The 19,468-nt window shown below is 42.7% G+C and overlaps 1 protein-coding gene across 2 annotated transcripts in view; it reads left to right on the forward strand.

The window, feature by feature from the left end:
* ankef1a (ankyrin repeat and EF-hand domain containing 1a) overlaps positions 1-19,468 on the forward strand; it is a 36,257-nt gene that overhangs the window by 5,329 nt on the left and 11,460 nt on the right. The window contains exons 4-11 of one of the 2 annotated variants that reach the window (XM_079645464.1): positions 274-473; positions 569-718; positions 2,208-2,331; positions 2,668-3,484; positions 4,465-4,691; positions 5,315-5,460; positions 12,556-12,711; positions 13,585-14,939. In XM_079645464.1, the coding sequence (XP_079501590.1) occupies positions 274-473; positions 569-718; positions 2,208-2,331; positions 2,668-3,484; positions 4,465-4,691; positions 5,315-5,460; positions 12,556-12,711; positions 13,585-13,821 (2,057 nt within the window). In that variant the 3' untranslated portion in view covers positions 13,822-14,939. Of the gene's footprint in view, positions 1-273; positions 474-568; positions 719-2,207; positions 2,332-2,667; positions 3,485-4,464; positions 4,692-5,314; positions 5,461-12,555; positions 12,712-13,584; positions 14,940-19,468 lie in introns of those variants that run through there. The other variant, XM_079645465.1, reaches the window with a different exon arrangement.

Here is a 19,468-nt window from a genome sequence, read left to right on the forward strand (position 1 = left end):
CAAATGTGTCACAAGCGTCCACTTGGACTCAAAGATGCAGTCATTACATTTTGCCGGTCAAAAGTCAACATCGCACTGACCGACGGTGACCTCTTTGTACCTCAATAATTTAAATGCTAATTATGATGAATTCACACAAATGTCTAATAGAGAATACAATGAGAATAAAACATTTTGGACAGACATGGATATGCACTGCAACATCACTGGTTGGCTGAGAGACAATCATTCTAGTTTAATTACCCTCTGTACACCTTTCTTATCTCACTTTAGGAGTGCTATTCTACTGTATCTACCCCACTGAGCGCCACACCCGCTGCGTGAAGCTGGCACTGACAGGTGAGGCAGATGTCAACAATGTGTCAGCGCAGGGGACTCACGTCTTCCAGGTGATGTGTGAAAAAGCCCAGGAGGGCACCTCAATGTGTCTCCTCATGCTGGGAGAAGGGGCGGACCCCAATGCAACAAATCAGGTGAAACATGCATGAAACCGAAATGATGGGGACTGAGGCAGTTGAATATGTAGGATCTGGTTTGTTCAACCTAAGACTAACTTCTCTCTTGCCAGGAAACTGGCACCACAGCACTGATGGAGGCAGCCAAGGCCGGCTCCCTGCAGGTCCTGAGAAGCATTCTGAAGAGAGGGGGAAACCCCAATGCTCTGGATCGAAAACGCTTCACAGCCGTACACTATGCTGCCATGGGGGGCTTTTTTGAGGTGTAGTATCTCCTCGCCTAATGTCTATATATAAAAAAACTACTTATACATATGTTAACCCTTAGATGCACGAGTGACAGGACCCTACACTCTTCCATAAGTGGGTCAAAAAGGACCCGTATTAGAACAATATGTGTTTTTATGCCATTTTTGTCAATTTGGTTAAGAAAAATTACTCGTATAATATTTAGTATTATATTTTGATTCACACTAGAAAGATTTTATATTTAAGTTTTCACTTCTATTTATAATTTTAGACATTTTCTTAACATTTTGAAAAAAAAAAGAAAAATCCGTAGAAAATGCATGCGTGTCATTTTTGACCCACTTATGGAAGTAATACAAAAACCAAAGAGGTTGTATTGTACAGTTTGCCTGAATGTAATCATTGCATAGGTGTGTAGTGTGATTCTGTGTAGTTTATTTATGCCATCCCGTTGGATTTGACGTAATCTGAACAGGACATCGCACGCTCACTGCTTGATAACGCACGAAGGTCCGTTTACGCCGGTTGTTAAACAACATCGTTATGGGGAAATGCAAGTTTGCGTCCAAATGGTTGGAAGATAAGGAGGAAGGACAATCAATACTGTATATAGTCAATGTGAGGTAAAGTGTGTCGCCAATGTAACCGGTTAAAACTCAAAGTGGCGATGAGGTCTTAAAATGTATGGAAAGGGTCTTAAAAAAGGTCTTAAAAGCTATTAAATTTGACTTCAGGATTCCTGCATATACCCTGGATATCCAAAACTGTTTTTTTGAGGAATAGCTGGAATATTAAATGATAAAAAAAATGTAATTACAAAGATACTCTAAGATAACTACCTCACCAGGTCAAAAAAGACCCACTTATGCATCTAAGGGTTAAGAAAGTTGGCTATTGGTAAGGATAGGGTGGTGCAGTGTAGAGGATTTTTTTAGAATCGTAAGGGCTACAAAAATAAAGCCAATGGGATTGAATATTGAAGAAAGTATAGGCCTTTGCCAAGCACATGTTCATGATACCAATATGTTTTGTTCAGCAGGATAATCCCAACATATTAACACCGCTTTTCGGATTTTTGAATAAATGAATTGCCATACATAAAAAGCTAAGGTTAGTCTACAAACAAACTACATCACAGTTGCATAACTTCACGTCACCACCACTAAGCTAAAACTGGACTCCGTGTTCAGCGTGATGACGTTTAGAAGTCTACATTTTTCACTTGTTCGAAACTTCAGTTTTTATTAAACATATTTACGCTTCTGACATTTATTTACTGACATATTTAATTTCGTGTGTGGGATCTTTTAAGCATGTATTAACCACAGACCATATTTCAGTCATGTAACCAAAAGCATGTTAAAAAAGTTGACTTTGAGACAAGGGAACCGGAAGTTCTTCATCGTTCAACTCATCATTACCTGGTATTAGGACTCATGCCTGCACCACTTGATGAGTGGTGATGAGTTGATGAGCCTCTCTGTATTTTGTTGTGCCTCTCAGTTGATTCAGGTGCTGTCTGCGTACTCGGCAGACATGGGCGTGGTCAACATGGAGGAGTGCACTCCCCTACACTACGCTGCTGCCACCGGCAATGCTAACTGCTGCAAGTTCCTGGCACAGAGAGGTGCTGTGAGAGAGTCTAACAATAATATGCATCATAATGTCAATACATTCAACTTCAGCTTTTTCTGTCTTTATTAATGACACAAAGATAGCTCTGTGGAAACTACTTCTTACGCCATAACAAGAGTCAAGAATCCTCTCTGTTTTTCTATTTTTAAGCTTATATTAGTGTTGTGATACCTGTAGAGCCAGGAAATTAAAAGTTTCAGTAAAGTTAAAGTATTTGACAGGAAGAAAAAGGGGTTGTACAATGTGCAGCTGCAAACACAGTCCTAAATGAAATCAGGTAATTCTACCATATGTTCATATTTGTCCTAAAACTGTGATCTATGTTCAGGTTGTAACCCCAAACTGAAGAACCTGGAGGGTTTGTTGCCACGGCAGATTGCCAAAGACGCCGGTCACAAAGCAGCAGCCAAGGAGCTAAAGAAAGCAGAGCGGCAGCACGGGAAAGGAAACAAATCCACGAGTGGCGGCCTCCTGTCAGATCTCTGGGGCCTGACCCTCCACGACTGGTCCAACGAGTACGAGACGGAATTACAGAGTGTCTGTGGGAACAAATCAGAAACAGTTTCCACCGTGATGTTTATCTCAGCGTTAGAGGAACTAAAAGCTCCAGTAGATCTAGAACAGATCCATCAAGTCATCTCAGCCCATGACAAGGGAAGAGTGGGGTGCATCAGCATTAATGACTTCATCAAAGGCGTCAAGTACATCAAGAAACCACTCCTCCTCTCCTCATATATGCCTAAAAAGAAAAAGGGTGAGAAGGGAGGAAAAGGTAAGAAGGGTAAATTCGTCCTCCCTTTGCCAATTTGCACCCTCCCGCCGGAGCATATGCCTCGCCGACCAGACGGAGGCCCGCCCCATTTCATGATCGAGACTTACTTCAACTGCTCAGACACCCGGAGATTTGCTCGTGACCAGCCGCCAGCCCATCCCATAATGAACGACTCTGGGTGGTACCTAGAAAAGCCAGACACTGTCTTCGTCAATATCAACTGCAGTGTAAAAAGTAGAGACTTGGAATCTTTGGACCTCGCTTTAAATCAGGGGGTTCCTGTGGATGTTCAAGATCAGTTTTACAAAACCCCGCTGATGGTCGCCTGCTCCAGTGGCAACTACGAGGTGGCACAGTTTCTACTCAGTAGGGGGTGAGAAAATGTTGTTCTCTTTTCTTTAATTTAGATTTCCAAGCTCAGGAAAACGTTCTACAAGCACATTTTCTTTGAGGCAAAATGAAGGCAATACTATTTCCGTGATGTCACTTGGGCCCACTTTTTAGCTGAATCAACTACCTAGTTTGAACAATTGAATACCCCTTATCTAAATAATTCCATAAAGTTGTAAAATATGATAAAAGCCAAATTGTTTTCTGTCTTCATTCAGGTTGGAGGCTTAAGGAAAACGCAAGTTTTCATGCATATATGTTTGTCAGGCCATTTTGGCTTCATGCACCACAGCATCTTGTGCAACTTTAATACGAACAAAGGAGGCCACGCTGTAGGCAGTTGTTTTTATAAATCCATGGTGCATTCTTGAGTGTGTATACAGCTTATCTTGTGTTATAATAGACAATTCAGTGTAATATTGTTTGTGCTCATTTATATGTTAGCTTCAGTAAAGTATTTTTTTGACTGCTTTATACCGTCATTGACCGCTTCTCTCACCTTTAATGGCTAGTAGGGGTCACAAGTGTTAATAACCAACCAAGTAACAAGAGGCCTTTTTGTTAAACTGCAAGTTGCAGGCCACATTTTTGCCATTGTTGCCCAAAATTAACAAAATAATTCAATACCAACTAGCTAAATCGGTAGAGCTTGATAATATCAGGTCAGTGGGCCTGAGCCCCATGTTGTTAGGGGTGGCATATCATTTCCATATGTTTTGATGCACCAAAGTTAAGCATAATACAGGATTAATGACTACCTGTTTTTTTTTAATCTTTGCTGCCTTTTTGTTTGTTTTTGTTTTGTGATAATGAAAACAAAAATATATACTTTGTTTTTAGTCACACCTTTATAAGACTTTTAACTTAACTGAAAGAAGTACACAAATCTGATTTTCTCTCAGTGTGTAACTCTGTGCAGTGACTCGGAACACACTTTAATAATAATACACCTTTTCCTGACAGGGCGGATGTGAACGTGTGTGACCAGTTCTTCTGGACGCCCCTCCACCATGCAGCTTACGCTGGCCAAGTGGAGCTAATTCAACTTCTTGTTCAGGCGGGGGCTGTTGTCGATGCCCGGGGCCTCGGTAGAGGCACGCCCCTAATGAGGGCCATCGAGACCTCTCGACCCTCGTGTGTGGACTTACTCATAAAGGCGGGAGCCAATGTCAATGCAGAGAACAAGAAAGGTTTGTTCATCTAAAATACAAAATAATAAACTATTAAACTATTTTCAAATAGGTCAAGGTCCTGAAATATAATAATAACATATTGATATATTTACTGAATGTGTTTATATTCACAATACATTTCGGGAAAGCTGTACATATTTGATAGTTAAAGGGGCCTATTATTATTTTTGGGGGTTTTTCTTTCATGTAGTGTCTTATAGGTTTTTGTGCATGTAAAATAGTAAATTCCCTCCAGAGGGATTTCTCTCCCATACACCACCCCCTGCCTTAAACGCCTCTATTGGAGTCCTTTGTTTACACAGTGACATCACTATGTAGCAGACACACTTCTATGATAGCGCTCTAACACATTGTACGTGACATATCTTAGCGGTTGACCAATCACAACAGAGCCGGCCAACCAACCAATCGGAGCAGACTGGGCTCTGGTTTCAGACAGAGGGTGAAAAGAGGTGCTGCAGCACAGATAGTATGAGGAGAATAAAGAGCTTTTTGAACATTAAAGCATGGAGACATGTCCCAGTAGAGACACAACATACAAATATGAAACCTTGAAATTAGCATAATATGTCCTCTTAAACACTGTGACATTCACTTAACAATAATTTATTTTCCTTCAGGACTGAACTGCCTTGACATCGCCAGAGTTTTTGCAGACTCCCGGGTGATGGACATGGTCAAAGAAAAGATGGATTCTATGCCTAAACCAAAGGAGACAAAGGGGAAGGGGGGCAAAGCTGAAAAACCTAAATCTGCCAAAGGAAAGGTACCCAAGTAACTCCATAAACTCTTTTTCACCTGCCTGCTACAGACTTATTAAAATGTTGTGTCTTCAAACTTTCCCTGATTTGTGTGCTGCATGTGGGAACAGGATATAGACAATCAAGATGGAAAAAAGCTTCATTTTCGCTGATGTCATAACATTTAAAATGTTAAAGGTTTGATAAGAGCCAAGCCCTATATTGCATATATGATTCAACATAAATAATGACACAAGAGAGCAAGGCTATCAGCTACCCCTGATCCTACCAGTCAATACACCACAGGCTGCCGCTAGTGTCATCAGATAGATAAATAGAGAAAATGGTTAGCAAAATGACATGATTACTGTGGTCTGCAGGGTTCCCGCGGGGTCTTAAAAAGTCTTACATTTGATAATCAGAATTTAAGGCCTTAAAAGGCTTAAATATCATCAAAAAAATAAGAAAGGTCTTGAATATGATTTAGAAGGTCTTAAAAAAGATCGGATTTGAAAGGTACTTCTGTGTTGCGATCACGTCTAAATGTGTTTTGGGGAAAATGTCCGGGCTGCAAAGTAACCAGTACGGTAAGAGCATTTCAGTTCCCCCAACAATTTGTATTGAAATAAATCAACATGGCCCCAGGGTGTTCTCCCTTACCCAGATAGTAACCTAGCAACCAAGCTTCAGCTCGTGGCAATCAGAAACTCTGGTATCTTTGAATCTACACTGAACAAAAATATAAACGCAACACTTTTGTTTTTGCTCCCATTTTTCATGAGATGAACTCAAAGATCTAAAACATTTTCTACATACACAAAATAACCATTTCTCTCAAATGTTGTTCACAAATCTGAAAAAATCTGTGAGCACTTCTCCTTTGCCGAGATAATCCATCCCACCTCACAGGTGTGGCATATCAAGATGCTGATTAGACAGCATGATTATTGCACAGGTGTGCCTTAGGCTGGCCACAATAAAAGGCCACTCTGAAACGTGCATTTTTGCTTTATTGGGGGTGTCTGGGGGGGTCCGAAAACCAGTCAGTATCTGGTGTGAGGGTTAGGATTAGGGTTAGGGTTAGGATTAGGGTTAGGATTAGGGTTAGGGTTAGGGTAATGTTGTGAATCGAGCGGCCCATGGTGGTGGTGGGGTTATGGTATGGGCAGGCGTATGTTATGGACGATGAACACAGGCCACTCGATTCACAACATTACCCTAACCCTATCACAGATCTTTTCAGATTTGTGAACAATATTTGAGAGAAATTGTTATTTTGTGTATGTAGAAAATGTTTTAGATCTTTGAGTTCATCTCATGAAAAATGGGAGCAAAAACAAAAGTGTTGCGTTTATATTTTTGTTCAGTGTACTTACAAATAAATATGAGGAAGTGTAAGTTCAACCGTATTTGGTTGGAAAACATCGAATTTAGTGCTTGGTTGAAACCAGTGGAGGGGAACGTGTTTGAAGCCCGCTGCACCTTTTGCAAGCAAAATTAGCATTTGTTTTGCTAATGCAGCGTTTGCTAGTGCAGCGTTGGCTAGTGCAGCAGCTCCCGCAACAACATCGGGGGACCTCCGGGTGACGTTTGGGTCTACGTCAACCCTAAAAGCGGAGGTGCTGTGGACGCTAAATACCGTAGCTAAACACCAATCATACAATAACAACGATGAAAGATTGTAGCCATGAATATAGCTCTTGTCACTCACACTCACACTCACACTCACACACACACACACACACACACACACACACACACACACACACACACACACACACACACACACACACACACACACACATACACACACACACACACGCACACGCACACACAGTTATATGTACTGCTATGCTGTTATGTTCAGTCATCGTTCTTATGTTGAAAATGAATACATTTACTTTGTAAGTAATTATGGGACGTATTTCTTCTTTCATAGCAATTTTCCTTCATACTTTCTTGCCGTGAAATAGGTCTTAAATTCTATTCAAAGTGGTCTTCAAAAGGTCTTCAAAAGACTTACATTTGAGTTGGTGAAACCTGCAGGAACCCTGGGTCTGAGTGGCTACCATAGTCCCACATCTGGAGATAAAACATGAAAGAGATGAGAAGTGGGATTATCATGACTTCTGAATGCATGATGATGTTTCCAATGTAAACACACTGAACACACCCTAATTATGTCACATTTGACTGGAGGCCATCTCCTCCCCTCATCTTCATCTGTGTACCCCAGCTCCTTCCTCCAGCATGAGAAACCTTAGCCTGTAAAGAGATCTGATTACAGCAGCAGTTTGCAGGAAAATTACACCCGATGTGTTATGTTACCACTACAAGACATTGGCAATTCACTTTGCATTTCAGGCTCAAATCTGACACAATGTATTGATTTTGTCATTAGGGCTCTGTAGGGAGCAGGTGGTGTTGTAGCAGAAATGTTTCAGGAATATTCATAGTTCAATAAAGCTACAAGCAACCATTCTGTGGGGCGGGAAAATATTACACAGAATACATTAAAGACATGGAGCTCGCTACCCGCTGAGCTTTTGATCATAACTGAGGCAATATAGCTCACTTCCTGCTTCTGCCTTTACCTGCAATAAAGGGAAAGGACAATTGTTGGTAGAGAAATTAGCTTACTACTATATGAAACTTAACTGATACAGTGAGTAAATGAGCAAACCAATCACTGTAAATAATGCATGCACCCTCAAGTCAAAGCAAAGATTGTTATTGCAATGTGAATATCTCATAGGCTTTAACTTGTGATACTTATCACACCTTACGATAATGTTGGTAAAAGTTCGATCATTTAAATGCAAAGTCCATCCATCCATCTTCTCCCGCTTATCCGTGGTCGGGTCGCGGAGATAGCAGTTCCAGCAGAGAGCCCCAAACTTTATTTTCCCTGGCCACATCAACCAGCTCTGACTGGGGGATCCCAAGGCACTCCCAGGCCAGCGAAGAGATATAATCCATCCACCTGGTCCTAGGTCTACCCCTTGGTCTCTTCCCAGCTGGACGTGCCTGGAACACCTCCCTAGGGAGGCGCCCAGGTGGCATCCTAACTAGGTGCCCAAACCACCTCAACTGGCTCCTTTCGACGCGAAGGAGGAGCGGTTCAACTCCGAGTCCCTCCCGGATGACCGAACTTCTCATCTTATCCCTAAGGGAGGCACCAGCCACCCTGCGGAGAAAACCCATCTCGGCCACTTGGAGTAAGGACTCATTCCCTACTTGGAGTGGACAGTCCATCGGTTTCCTGCTGAGAACCATGGCCTCAGATTTGGAGGTGCTGATCCTCATCCCAGCCGCTTCACACTCGGTTGCGAACCGATCCAGTGAGTGCTGAAGGTCGCAGACCGATGAAGCCACCAGAACCACATCATCTGCAAAAAGCAGTGGTGCAATCCTTATTCCACCAAACTGCAGACCCCCCCCCCCCACGACTACGCCTCGAAATCCATGTATATTACAAACAGGAGTGGTGACAAAGCGCTGCCTTGGCGGAGGCCAACCCTCACCTGAAATGGGTCCGACTTACTGCCGAGGACCCGGACACAGCTCTCGCTTTGGGAGTACAGAGATTGGATGGCCCTGAGTAGAGACCCCCTCACCCCATACTCCCGCATCACCTCCCACAGTGACTCCCTGGGAACCCGGTCATACGCCTTCTCCAAGTCTACAAAACACATGTAGACTGGATAAGCGTACTCCCAGGCCCCCTCCAGGATCCTTGCGAGAGTAAAAAGCTGATCCGTCGTTCCACGACCAGGACGGAATCTGCATTGTTCCTCCTCAATCTGAGGTTCGACAATCGGCCTGACCCTCCTTTCGAGTACCTTAGAGTAAACTTTCCCGGGGAGGCTGAGTAGTGTGATGCCTCTGTAATTGGCACACACCCTCTGATCCCCCTTTTTAAAAAGGGGAACCACCACCCCGGTCTGCCACTCCTTCGGTACTGTTTCCGACTTCCACGCAACGTTGATGAGACGTGTCAACCATGACAGTCCCTCAACACCCAGAGCCTTCAGCATTTCTGGGTGGATCTCATCCACCCCTGGGGCTTTGCCACTGTGAAGTTGTTTGACGACCTAAGTGACCTCCCCCCGGGAGATTGGTGTTGATCCCCCGTCATACTCCAGCTCTGCTTCTAACATAGAGGGCGGAGTTGTCGGGTTCAAGAGTTCCTCAAAGTGCTCCTTCCAACGCCCTAACACTCCATCATTTGAGGTCAACAACGCCCCATCCTTACTGTACACAGCTTGGATGGTTCCCTGCTTCCCCCTCCTGAGGTGTCGGACAGTTTTCCAGAACAACTTTGGTACTGCCCGAAAGTCCTTTTCCATGTCTTCTCCGAACTTCTCCCAAACCCGCTGCTTTGCCTCGGCCACGGCTGAGGCTGCTGCCCTTCGGGCCTGTCAGTACCTTGCAACTGCCTCGGGAGTCCCCCGGGATAACAAATCCCTGAAGGCCTCCTTCTTCAGTCGGACGGCTTCCCTGACCACCGGTGTCCACCAGGAGGTTCGAGGGTTACCGCCCCTTGAGGCACCTAGGACCTTGAGACCACAGCTCCCTGCCGCGGCTTCGGCAATAGAGGCTTTGAACACCGACCACTTTGGTTCAATGTCCCCAACCTCCACAGGAATGCCCGAAAAGCTCCGCCGGAGGTGTGAGTTGAAGGCCTCCTGAACTTGGGCCTCCTCCAGACGTTCCCAGTTCACCCGAACTATACGTTTGGGCTTACCAGGTCTATCCAGAGGCTTCACCCGCCACTCGACCCAACTCACCACCAGATGGTGATCAGTTGACAACTCCGCCCCTCTCTTAGTGTCCAAAACATACGGCCTCAGGTCCGATGATACGATAACGAAATCGATCATGGACCTTCTGCCTAGGGTGCTCTGGTACACTTATGAGCATCCTTATGTTCGAACATGGTGTTTGTTATGGCCAATCCATGACTAGCACAGAAGTCCAGCAACAAACCACCACTCCGGTTCAGATCAGGGGGGCCGTTCCTCCCAATCACTCCCCTCCAATTGTCTCCATCATTGCCCACATGTGCGTTGAAGTCTCCCAGCAAGATTAAAGAGTCCCCTTCAGGAGCCCCATACAGGACTCTTTTCAGGGTCTCCAAGAAGGCCGTATACTCTGAACTGCTGTTGGGTGCATAAGCACACACAACAGTCAGAGTTTTCCCCCCCATAACCCGCAGGCGTAGGGAGGCGACCCTCTCGTCCACTGGGTTAAACTCCAACAACGAAGCACCCAACCGGGGACTTGTGAGTATCCCCACACCCGCCCGGCGCCTCACACCTTGAGCAACTCCGAAGAAGAATAGAGTCCAACCCCTATCCAGAAGTAAGGTTCCAGAGCCGACGCTGTGCGTACAGGTGAGCCCAACCAGATCCAACTGGTAACGCTCCACCTCCCGCACAAGCTCCGACTCCTTCCCCCCCAGAGAGGTGACGTTCCACATCCCCAAAGCCAGCTTCTGTCGCCCGGGTCTGGTCCGTCGAGACCCTCTGCCTTCACTGCCACCCTTCTGGCAGCGCACCCGACCCCATCGCTGTTTCCAGTAGGTGGTGGGCCCGCGGGACGGAGAAGCGGAGGTGTTGCCCACGTTTCCTTTTCGGGCTGTTCCCGGCCGGGCTCCGTGGCAAGCCCGGCCACCAGATGCTCGCCGACGAGTCCTCCTTCTGGGCCTGGCTCCAGAAGGGGACCCCGGGCTTCCTCCGGGCCGGGTATCCTCACTTCTTTGTTGTTCTTTCATGAGGTCTTGTGAACCAATCTTAGTCTGGCCCCTTGCCTGAGACCAATTTGCCATGGGAGACCCTACCAGGAACACAAAGTTCCAGACAACACAGCCCCCAGATTCATCAGGGCACACAAACCTCTCTACCACAGTAAGGATCTGGTTCTTCAGAGAGGGATGCAAAGTTATTTGCAAAATATTAAAATGAACTTCATTCTCTTTAGCCATCTATCAACATTTAACTCTGAATCACTGTAAATGTAATAATGAACAATATAATCATAATATAAATGAATATATCAAATACATATATATATATTATAAATAAATTGATTTGAATGTCTTAATAGGTCACCCAAAGGACATTTCACGTTTGAATTGTATTCCATTGAAACTTAATATATAAAAGACAAAACAGTGACCAATGGGAATCAGCTAATATTTCCTACCCTCCCCAATATCCATTGAATAAAGCCCCCTAAATAATATAAACCAACAATGTGCTGGGACCTTGAAGAGAAGCTTAAATGCCAATATGTGAGTTTTGCCTGCATTTATTGGACTGACCCCAGTCATATTTAATTAAGAAATCGGTTCTTGAGCCTGTCATAGAAAAATAAAAAAGCACCTTCAAGTGTTGATATGTCTTACTGTAAGTAGAAGAATGTGGCTCTGAAAGCTTTTCAAACCAAAGAATGTAAATGAGATCACACAGTGTGTCATTAACACCTGACCCAGGGCTCAGATAGTATCATCCAGCTGCAGAGGCACAGGACTTCAGTTCTGCTCCAACCTGCACCACCTACAGGACAGACAGTCACAGCAGCTGCAGGGCAAAGATGCAGGTGTTGGATCCAGCATCTGGATGTGTACAGGTCAGGAAAGTACAAGCTTTTGTCACAACTGCAGATTTGTATAGGTTACGTTTCTTTCCCATTTATTTTCAATTTGGTGTGTTTAGGACATTTTGCATACTTGCTCTATTTTTCTGAATTGTTTTTTATTTGAAAACTATTTGCTTTAGACAAATGTTACTTTTTACCGACAATTAGTGTGATGGAGCTTTTGTCACTTACAACTGATGGACACTTATTTTTACCGCTAGACCCAAATATATATTTTTTATAAAACATTTACCTCTGACTTTTACTCTGTGTTGCAGTGCGGTTTCTACAGTACCTCCCCCTCCCTATCCTTTAACTCTACTATAACTCATTGTTTTAATTCTCAAACTGACTGAGTCATTTCTATTTGTGACCTAAACCGGACTCAGACTTCTAAAAACTTCTTAGAATCTGCACATTAAAGTATATATCATATAAAATATTTGGATAAAATAATACAAATCTGGGTGTTCCCTCAGAGTGTTTTAGCAGAAGTAGCAGGGCAGGGAGAGGCATCGGCAGCATCAGCAGGGAAGACTTCTCCTCAGAAGGAATCAAGGAGCGTCGTCCTGCAAAACACCAGGATCAGCACGGGGAAAACCTACGGTGTGGACATCTCATTTGTGCCAAAAACGGTAGGGCCCATACATTCAAAAAAGCCAATCCAAAAAGACTTATTTTCCTAATTTTACAACAGATGCTTGTGATTAGCATTTGACCTCAGCCAATGATGGGTTTTACTCTCTACCTCATGTTTTCCCAAAATCACAAGTGAGAAAAGTTTTTCATTTACAGTTCTGATAAAAAACTAAAACATATTTTAAAATAAAATATGTTTCATTTGTACCTTTACATTTAAAGAAATACAATATTTAATTTGTACCCTTACATTTAAAGAACTTAAAGGTAGGGTAGGTAAGAATGGAGAAACCAGCTCGAGTGCGCTAGACTTTGAAAGTACGCGGCCGAAAAAAATCTGCCCCTTCCTTCAGACTTTCTTACAGAGCCCCTCCTCCAACACACACGAACGCGCACACGACCAATGAGGGCACGAGATAAGTTTGTGCACAGATGGAAGGCTGACAGGCAGGTAGGCCATCCAATCACCTGACCCGGGCCGGCTCAGATGATTGGTCGTGCTTTTTATAGCACTACGGCTTCCACAGATGAAATATTTGTATATATTTATTGTCAACGCATTTAATTTATTCATTGCTATCGGGATGTTAAGAGCATTCCATGGAATATAACAAAAAGTGTTTCTGAAGTGAATTACCTACCCTACCTTTAAGGCAGGTTTCAGGGCAAAATTATTCAAAAGACACTTAATAAAATGGATTACCAGAACTGTGTTTTACCTTTTGCCACTCAGGGCTTCTATACTACCTGCTCACTAAATGTGTGTATACAAAAGCTGTTGAATTATGGTCAGTCTTACACACTTCTGAACCCAGCCCACTGAGTCCTTACTCACATTTCGCACTCTGTTTACATTCATTGTCTGTCAGGTTTGGGGGAAGCCGCCTACCACCAGCCAGCTGATGTCGAAGATAGAGAGACGGAAGGAGCCCTTATCCCTGGAAGTGGACTTTGACGACTTCATGATGCCTTTCAACCACAACAACCAGAGGAAACCCACAGACCAGACCGGGGGAAGGTTAGGCAGCAAGAGACACTCAGACTTTCTGAATCCTAGTCTGTTACCCGAGCTCGCTGGCCACCTCTCAAATGGGACATTGGATTGACTCGGGATGAATATATCTTCGAAACAACTGCTTTAATAGTAGGACATGAACAATTTATATACATAGACAGAAATTGTGAGAATAACATTACATTTTATCATGCTCAATTACCAAGGGGGGACTTTTATTAATAATCGAAAATAGTCAATAGTCACTTTTTAGGTAAACACCATTCAGGACTGTGTATCCACAATATTCAGCATGGACTGTGTTTTTGTCTTTTCAGTCAAAACACTAAATTAATATCTTTATATTTCTGTTGATACACTGGAAGATGATGAGATGTTGTACATAAATACTTAATTTGTCGCTGTTGAAATGACTCTGATTTCAGCCTGGTTCAAACTGGCAGCCATGACACAGGTAGGCTCACAGTTTCTATCCTAAAACAACTGTCAGGTGTCCCTCTTGAGGTAACTGACCATTTACATGCACAAAAACCTATACAACACACTACAGGACAGGGAGAATCCCCCAAAGTATTATAGGGCCGCTTTAAGTACCCTTAGACTGCTTCAGATAAACTCTTGAAAGTCATTTTGCAGATTTAACCCCATAGCACAAACATTGGAATTACTTTAGGAAGGGATTTCTTAATTGCTAAGATGTATTATTACAGAAAGCAATGTATCACGATACTGAAAGGTATTATTTGGAAGGGGAACAAGAACATGTCATTATAAAACAGAGCACGGAGAAGTCTTCACACTACATGTCACAGTTAGTTCTTCCAAACTCCTCTTTCCTTTACTATCTGCCTTGTGTGACCCACTATTGAACTACGACCATCTTAAATGATGCCTAACATGAAGAGGACATTCTAATATTAAATATGCATGAAGTCTAAGGTTTGAATATATTAAGTTAGGCATATATTAATAGAATGGAATTAGCTCAAATTACTTCTCACTGACAGGCCCACTAATCTTTCCCAGCAAAACCTATGGATAGTGTATTAGGTCTCCAGTAGATTTAGTACTAGAGGCTGTTGCAGATTGCAGAGGCAAAGCTCTACTGTAAGTACATACTGCAGTTAGGAAGATGTTTAAAATCCTCCCCTGACTCTGCAGTGCTGGAGCTGCAGAGAGAGACATGGAGAGACTGTTAGTGGCTGGAGGGGAAAAACATTTTATTTAGATAGTCTAACTACCATAGTCTACACAAGTGTTTCTCAAAGTGGGGGGCGCAGAGGCATGACAGGGGGGGGCGAGAAAGACCAGGAGGAAAAATTGTTGTGAAAAAATCATAATTTGAAAAATGATTGATTCGAAAATAATATGATACAGTACAGTACAAGTACGTCTGGGTCTCTGTGTTTCATTCAAGCTTGGCTCTGTGTGTGTGTGGAACGAGCCATTTTGTGTGCCTGCAAGAGCGAGAAAGAGAGAGAGAGAGAGCACACCGGTACCGGAGATCGCTGTTGTTAGCTTCTGGTGCTAGCGAGCTAGTGGCCGGTCTCAAACGTTTTGGTCACGATCAATGTAAACAATTATTTCCGATGATCATTATATTTATAAAAAAATAAGAGAATAAATGAAAAACAGGTATGAAATACTATATGACAGTAAAACCAGAATAGAGTTTAAAGGGGTGATTTGAAAAAATATCCATAAAGAAAAAGTAAATCTGTTTACTATTCTCTTTCAAATGGGTGTTGAGAGATGTATCCATAGATCTCTTCATTTTGCTCTCAAAGTGCACCAGATTCATGCATTTAACTTTAATATTTAAAAATAAATCTTCCCAGGGGAACTTGCTCCCGGACCCCCCTATGTGAGGTCCACTCCCCACTTATAAAAATAGCACTTTACCCCTGCTTACACCTATATGCCGTGAGCTGATTATCGAGCCTTCATTGTAACAGTCGCGGGTACACTGTGTATTTGCGTGGGGAATGTTGCAGTAGAAAGTTCCACTGTAGCGCCCGGTACATTAATGGGAAACCCTAAATGTTTGAGCACCCTCTATGAAACGTCAAGCTACCCCACAGCACCCCAAAATAAATCTCTGGCGCCGCCACTGAGCCTGCAACCCCGTTTTGAAGAAATGTGCAGTGCAAACATGCTCATTGCAGCCACTAATGATAAAACACACTTTTTGGCCAAATATCAGCATTTTCTTTCTTTTCATTTTTTTGCACAGATTGCAAAGTGGCAAAGCATTATAACTTATTGTTCTAGCAAAGGACAATCGTATTATGTATTTATTTTTTGACCACACAGACTTATGGAGCATTGTTTTATTATCACTGTTCTAGCAAAGGAATGCACACGTTCATATTGACGTATTTTAATACATGTTAACTTGGCCCATTACGTGACTATTTGTGTTGGGGGGGCCTGACTTTTTTTTTTCTCCAAAGGGGGGGCCTGACAGAAAAAGTTTGAGAACCACTGGTCTACACATACATAGTATAGAGTAGCTGATCAACAGCTGCATGCTTCTTTGTCTTATCTATAGATTATGTATAATGAATCATGAAAATGCTTACATATTCTCAGAATATTTTACTTGAACTTGAACTACCCTCTCAGCTCATGTATTTGCATATAATTGATTGAGTGATAGTTAATTGATATTGCATTTGTTTTATAATTTATAATTTCTGGACATCATATGACAAAGACTGGAGACAGGGACATATGATTTCGGAACCACCTTGCAAAAAAAGGCCTGAAACATCCAATACAATCTAGATATATTCACAGATATTACACAACCTTACATCATTTACTTATTAACTCCAAAATCTGTTCTTTGGACAGTTGGGTCATCATGTTCTGGTGTCTCTATGTTTTCTGCAGTTATTGGAAATCTGCATGAGAAGAAACTTCATTCAGACCCAGATACACATGTTTACTAAAAACAATACTCAATACAAGATATTGTATGAGACATATAATTACATGACATTTAGCTTATCCAAAGCTACTTACATACACTTCAATCACTTACACATGCTAAAAGTTAAGTATCTTGGACACTCTTGAGCTGTCACGTACTCTTTAGATCAGGGGTGTCAAAATCAATTTCATCGTGGGCCACATTAGCATTATGGTTGCACTCAAAGGGCCGGTTGTAACTTTCAATCTCAATCTTTATTTATTTATATTGCACATTTAAAACAACCTCAGTTGACCAAAGTGCTGTACAGGGAACACATATCAAATAACACAACAGGAGTAAAATAATAAAACAATAATTAAAAACAAGATAAAAAGCACAATAACTAGAAACATATAAAAACACATACAAATATCAAAATGTTATGTTCGACTAGTATTAAAAGCCAGTGCTCGTACATGTATACAATACTGTATTGTATTACATTATTGCCTCTGCATTAGATTATTATCGGATAGGGTAATAACTTCATAATTAACTACGTCTGAGTGAAAAGCAGAAGTCCAGGGCAAATAATCGCAAGTCTCTTCAGTGTGCACGTCACAAAATTAGATGCATTGTGGGACATGTACTTTATGGGAAACGTGCTTCTGTAAAGCGACATTCAACCGTATAATAAACGTATTATATTCTTTCAGAGTTCTTGCGGGCCACATAAAATGAAGTCGAGGGCCGGATTTTGGCCCCCGGGCCTTGAGTTTGACACCCCTGCTTCAGATAATACAAAAAGCATCTACAGACAAAGCCAAACAGTTGTATTGTTGAGTCTCAACTAATATGCTGTTGGTATTTTTTAAATACTCTTTAAAGTTTTTTAAGACTATCCAAAAAGGGACCTGTACTGCACTTACAGTAACCTGTTTAGGTTGTTGTATTTGATTTCGCTACAGTTGACAAAAAAAATACTTGCTCTCCAGCCGGTGCAGTTTCGTATAAAAACCAGCGTGTGGCATTGTTTGGCAAATGTAACATTGCAGGGCTTTAGTTTTTTATTAAGAAGGGGGAGAATAAACTTTGAGGGAGCCCTTGTGTTTCTAGCACAAACATATATCAAAATGGCAGCCATGTGCAAATACTGTTCTAATGTTTACCACTCAGACTGAAACAGGATTCGGCATTAATGACACAATGCTTCAGAATGTACTTATTTACAAGTTATCCCTTTGATACATAAATGTTCTTTGGCTGGCTAATTTGAGCAAAACAGGTCATATTTTATCAGTTGATGTCCTATTAGGATTCTTCTGAGGGAATAGACATGCGTGTTAAATGTCGAATTGATGTACACTCCCATCATCAACACCAGACCAAATTAGATTGCAGTGTCCTCAAAGTCCAGGAGGACGCGTTTATATAATCAAATATACGGACAGAGGAGGCGTGAGCTTAAAAACACAGGCCCTGGATTATTTAAATATACATAGTCACAACATGGTGATGACAAGGATGTGAAGAGGGAGGCAATGGATGAGAGAGGAGGAGGAGGAGGAGGAGGAGGAGGAGGAGGAGGAAGATAGAGACACACATATGTAATGATATACAGAAAAAGAGAAACAGAGAGCGAAAGACATCCCTGGAAGTCCCAGCAGCATCATTCATAATGAGGCGGGAGAGATGAGGGAATGGACATGAGGGGGTGGGGGGCGGGGAGGGGGGGATAGCGATGGTGAAAGAGCAGCGGAGGGTGACTCAAAAGACGGGGAGGGAGGCGTGGGCGGGAGGAGAAGATGAGGGCTTTTCTAGCACAATAAGTGGCTCACAGGTTGGAGGGAGTAAACACGGCTTCTGGCTCCGACTGTGGGGCCGTGACGCAGTGTGTGTGTCAGGGCGTGGGCCCCGCTTATATGGTCTTGCAGTGCGTGTGTGTGCACGGTGTGCCTATTTGAAAGAATAAATAGAGAGATGTGTGGCTGTTCATACACAGGAATGCTTGTTTTATTCATGATGTGTCACTTAAGGCTCTGCTATAGACGTACAGTATATTAGTTGTGTGTCAATTATGTTTAAAAGTGTGTTTGTATTGCACCCTTGTGCATGTGTATTTAGGCTGGTGTGATTGTACATCTGCGTGTGTGGAATTTTACATTATTCATGCCCTGCTGTGCCTCATATGAAATGTAGCATGTGTTATAGCTGGCAGTGTCAGTAGGAGCGTGTGTGTTTTGCTCAAATGTGCTGTGTACATCCATTTTTATAACGATCTCTCCTTTACCCTTTTCATTCCTCTTCTCTTCTCTCATATCCTCTATTAACTCTCTCGATTCCTTTCCTTTCTTCTTCTCTCCTTTTCTTATTCTTTTTTGTCACCCCTCCCTCTCTTGATACCTCTCCTCTTCTTATCTCCCTTGATTCCTCTCCTATATGCCCATACTCTTTCTTGATTCCTCTCCTATCTGTCCCCATACATTCTCATGATTCCTCTTCTCTCTCCTCTCCTTTTCTGATTCATCACCTATTCTTCCTTGATTCCTTTCTATTCTGTCCTTCTCCTATCCCCTTATCCTCTTGATTCCTCTTCTATCCTCTGATACTCTCTTGAATCCTTTCCTTCCTACTCATGCTCTCTCTTGATTCCTCTTCTCTCCTCCCCCCTCTGTTGAGTATCAGTCTCACATCAGTGTGTGTTGCTGCCAGCTGTACTGCAGTCTCCCAGCACCGCTTACTCAGCAATACTGTTCACTTTCCAAAACAACCCACCGACACACACATCCACCGACGCACACACACACACACACACACACAC

The sequence above is a fragment of the Notothenia rossii genome, assembly GCF_949606895.1.
Source record: "Notothenia rossii genome assembly, chromosome: 8".
NCBI lineage: Eukaryota > Metazoa > Chordata > Actinopteri > Perciformes > Nototheniidae > Notothenia > Notothenia rossii.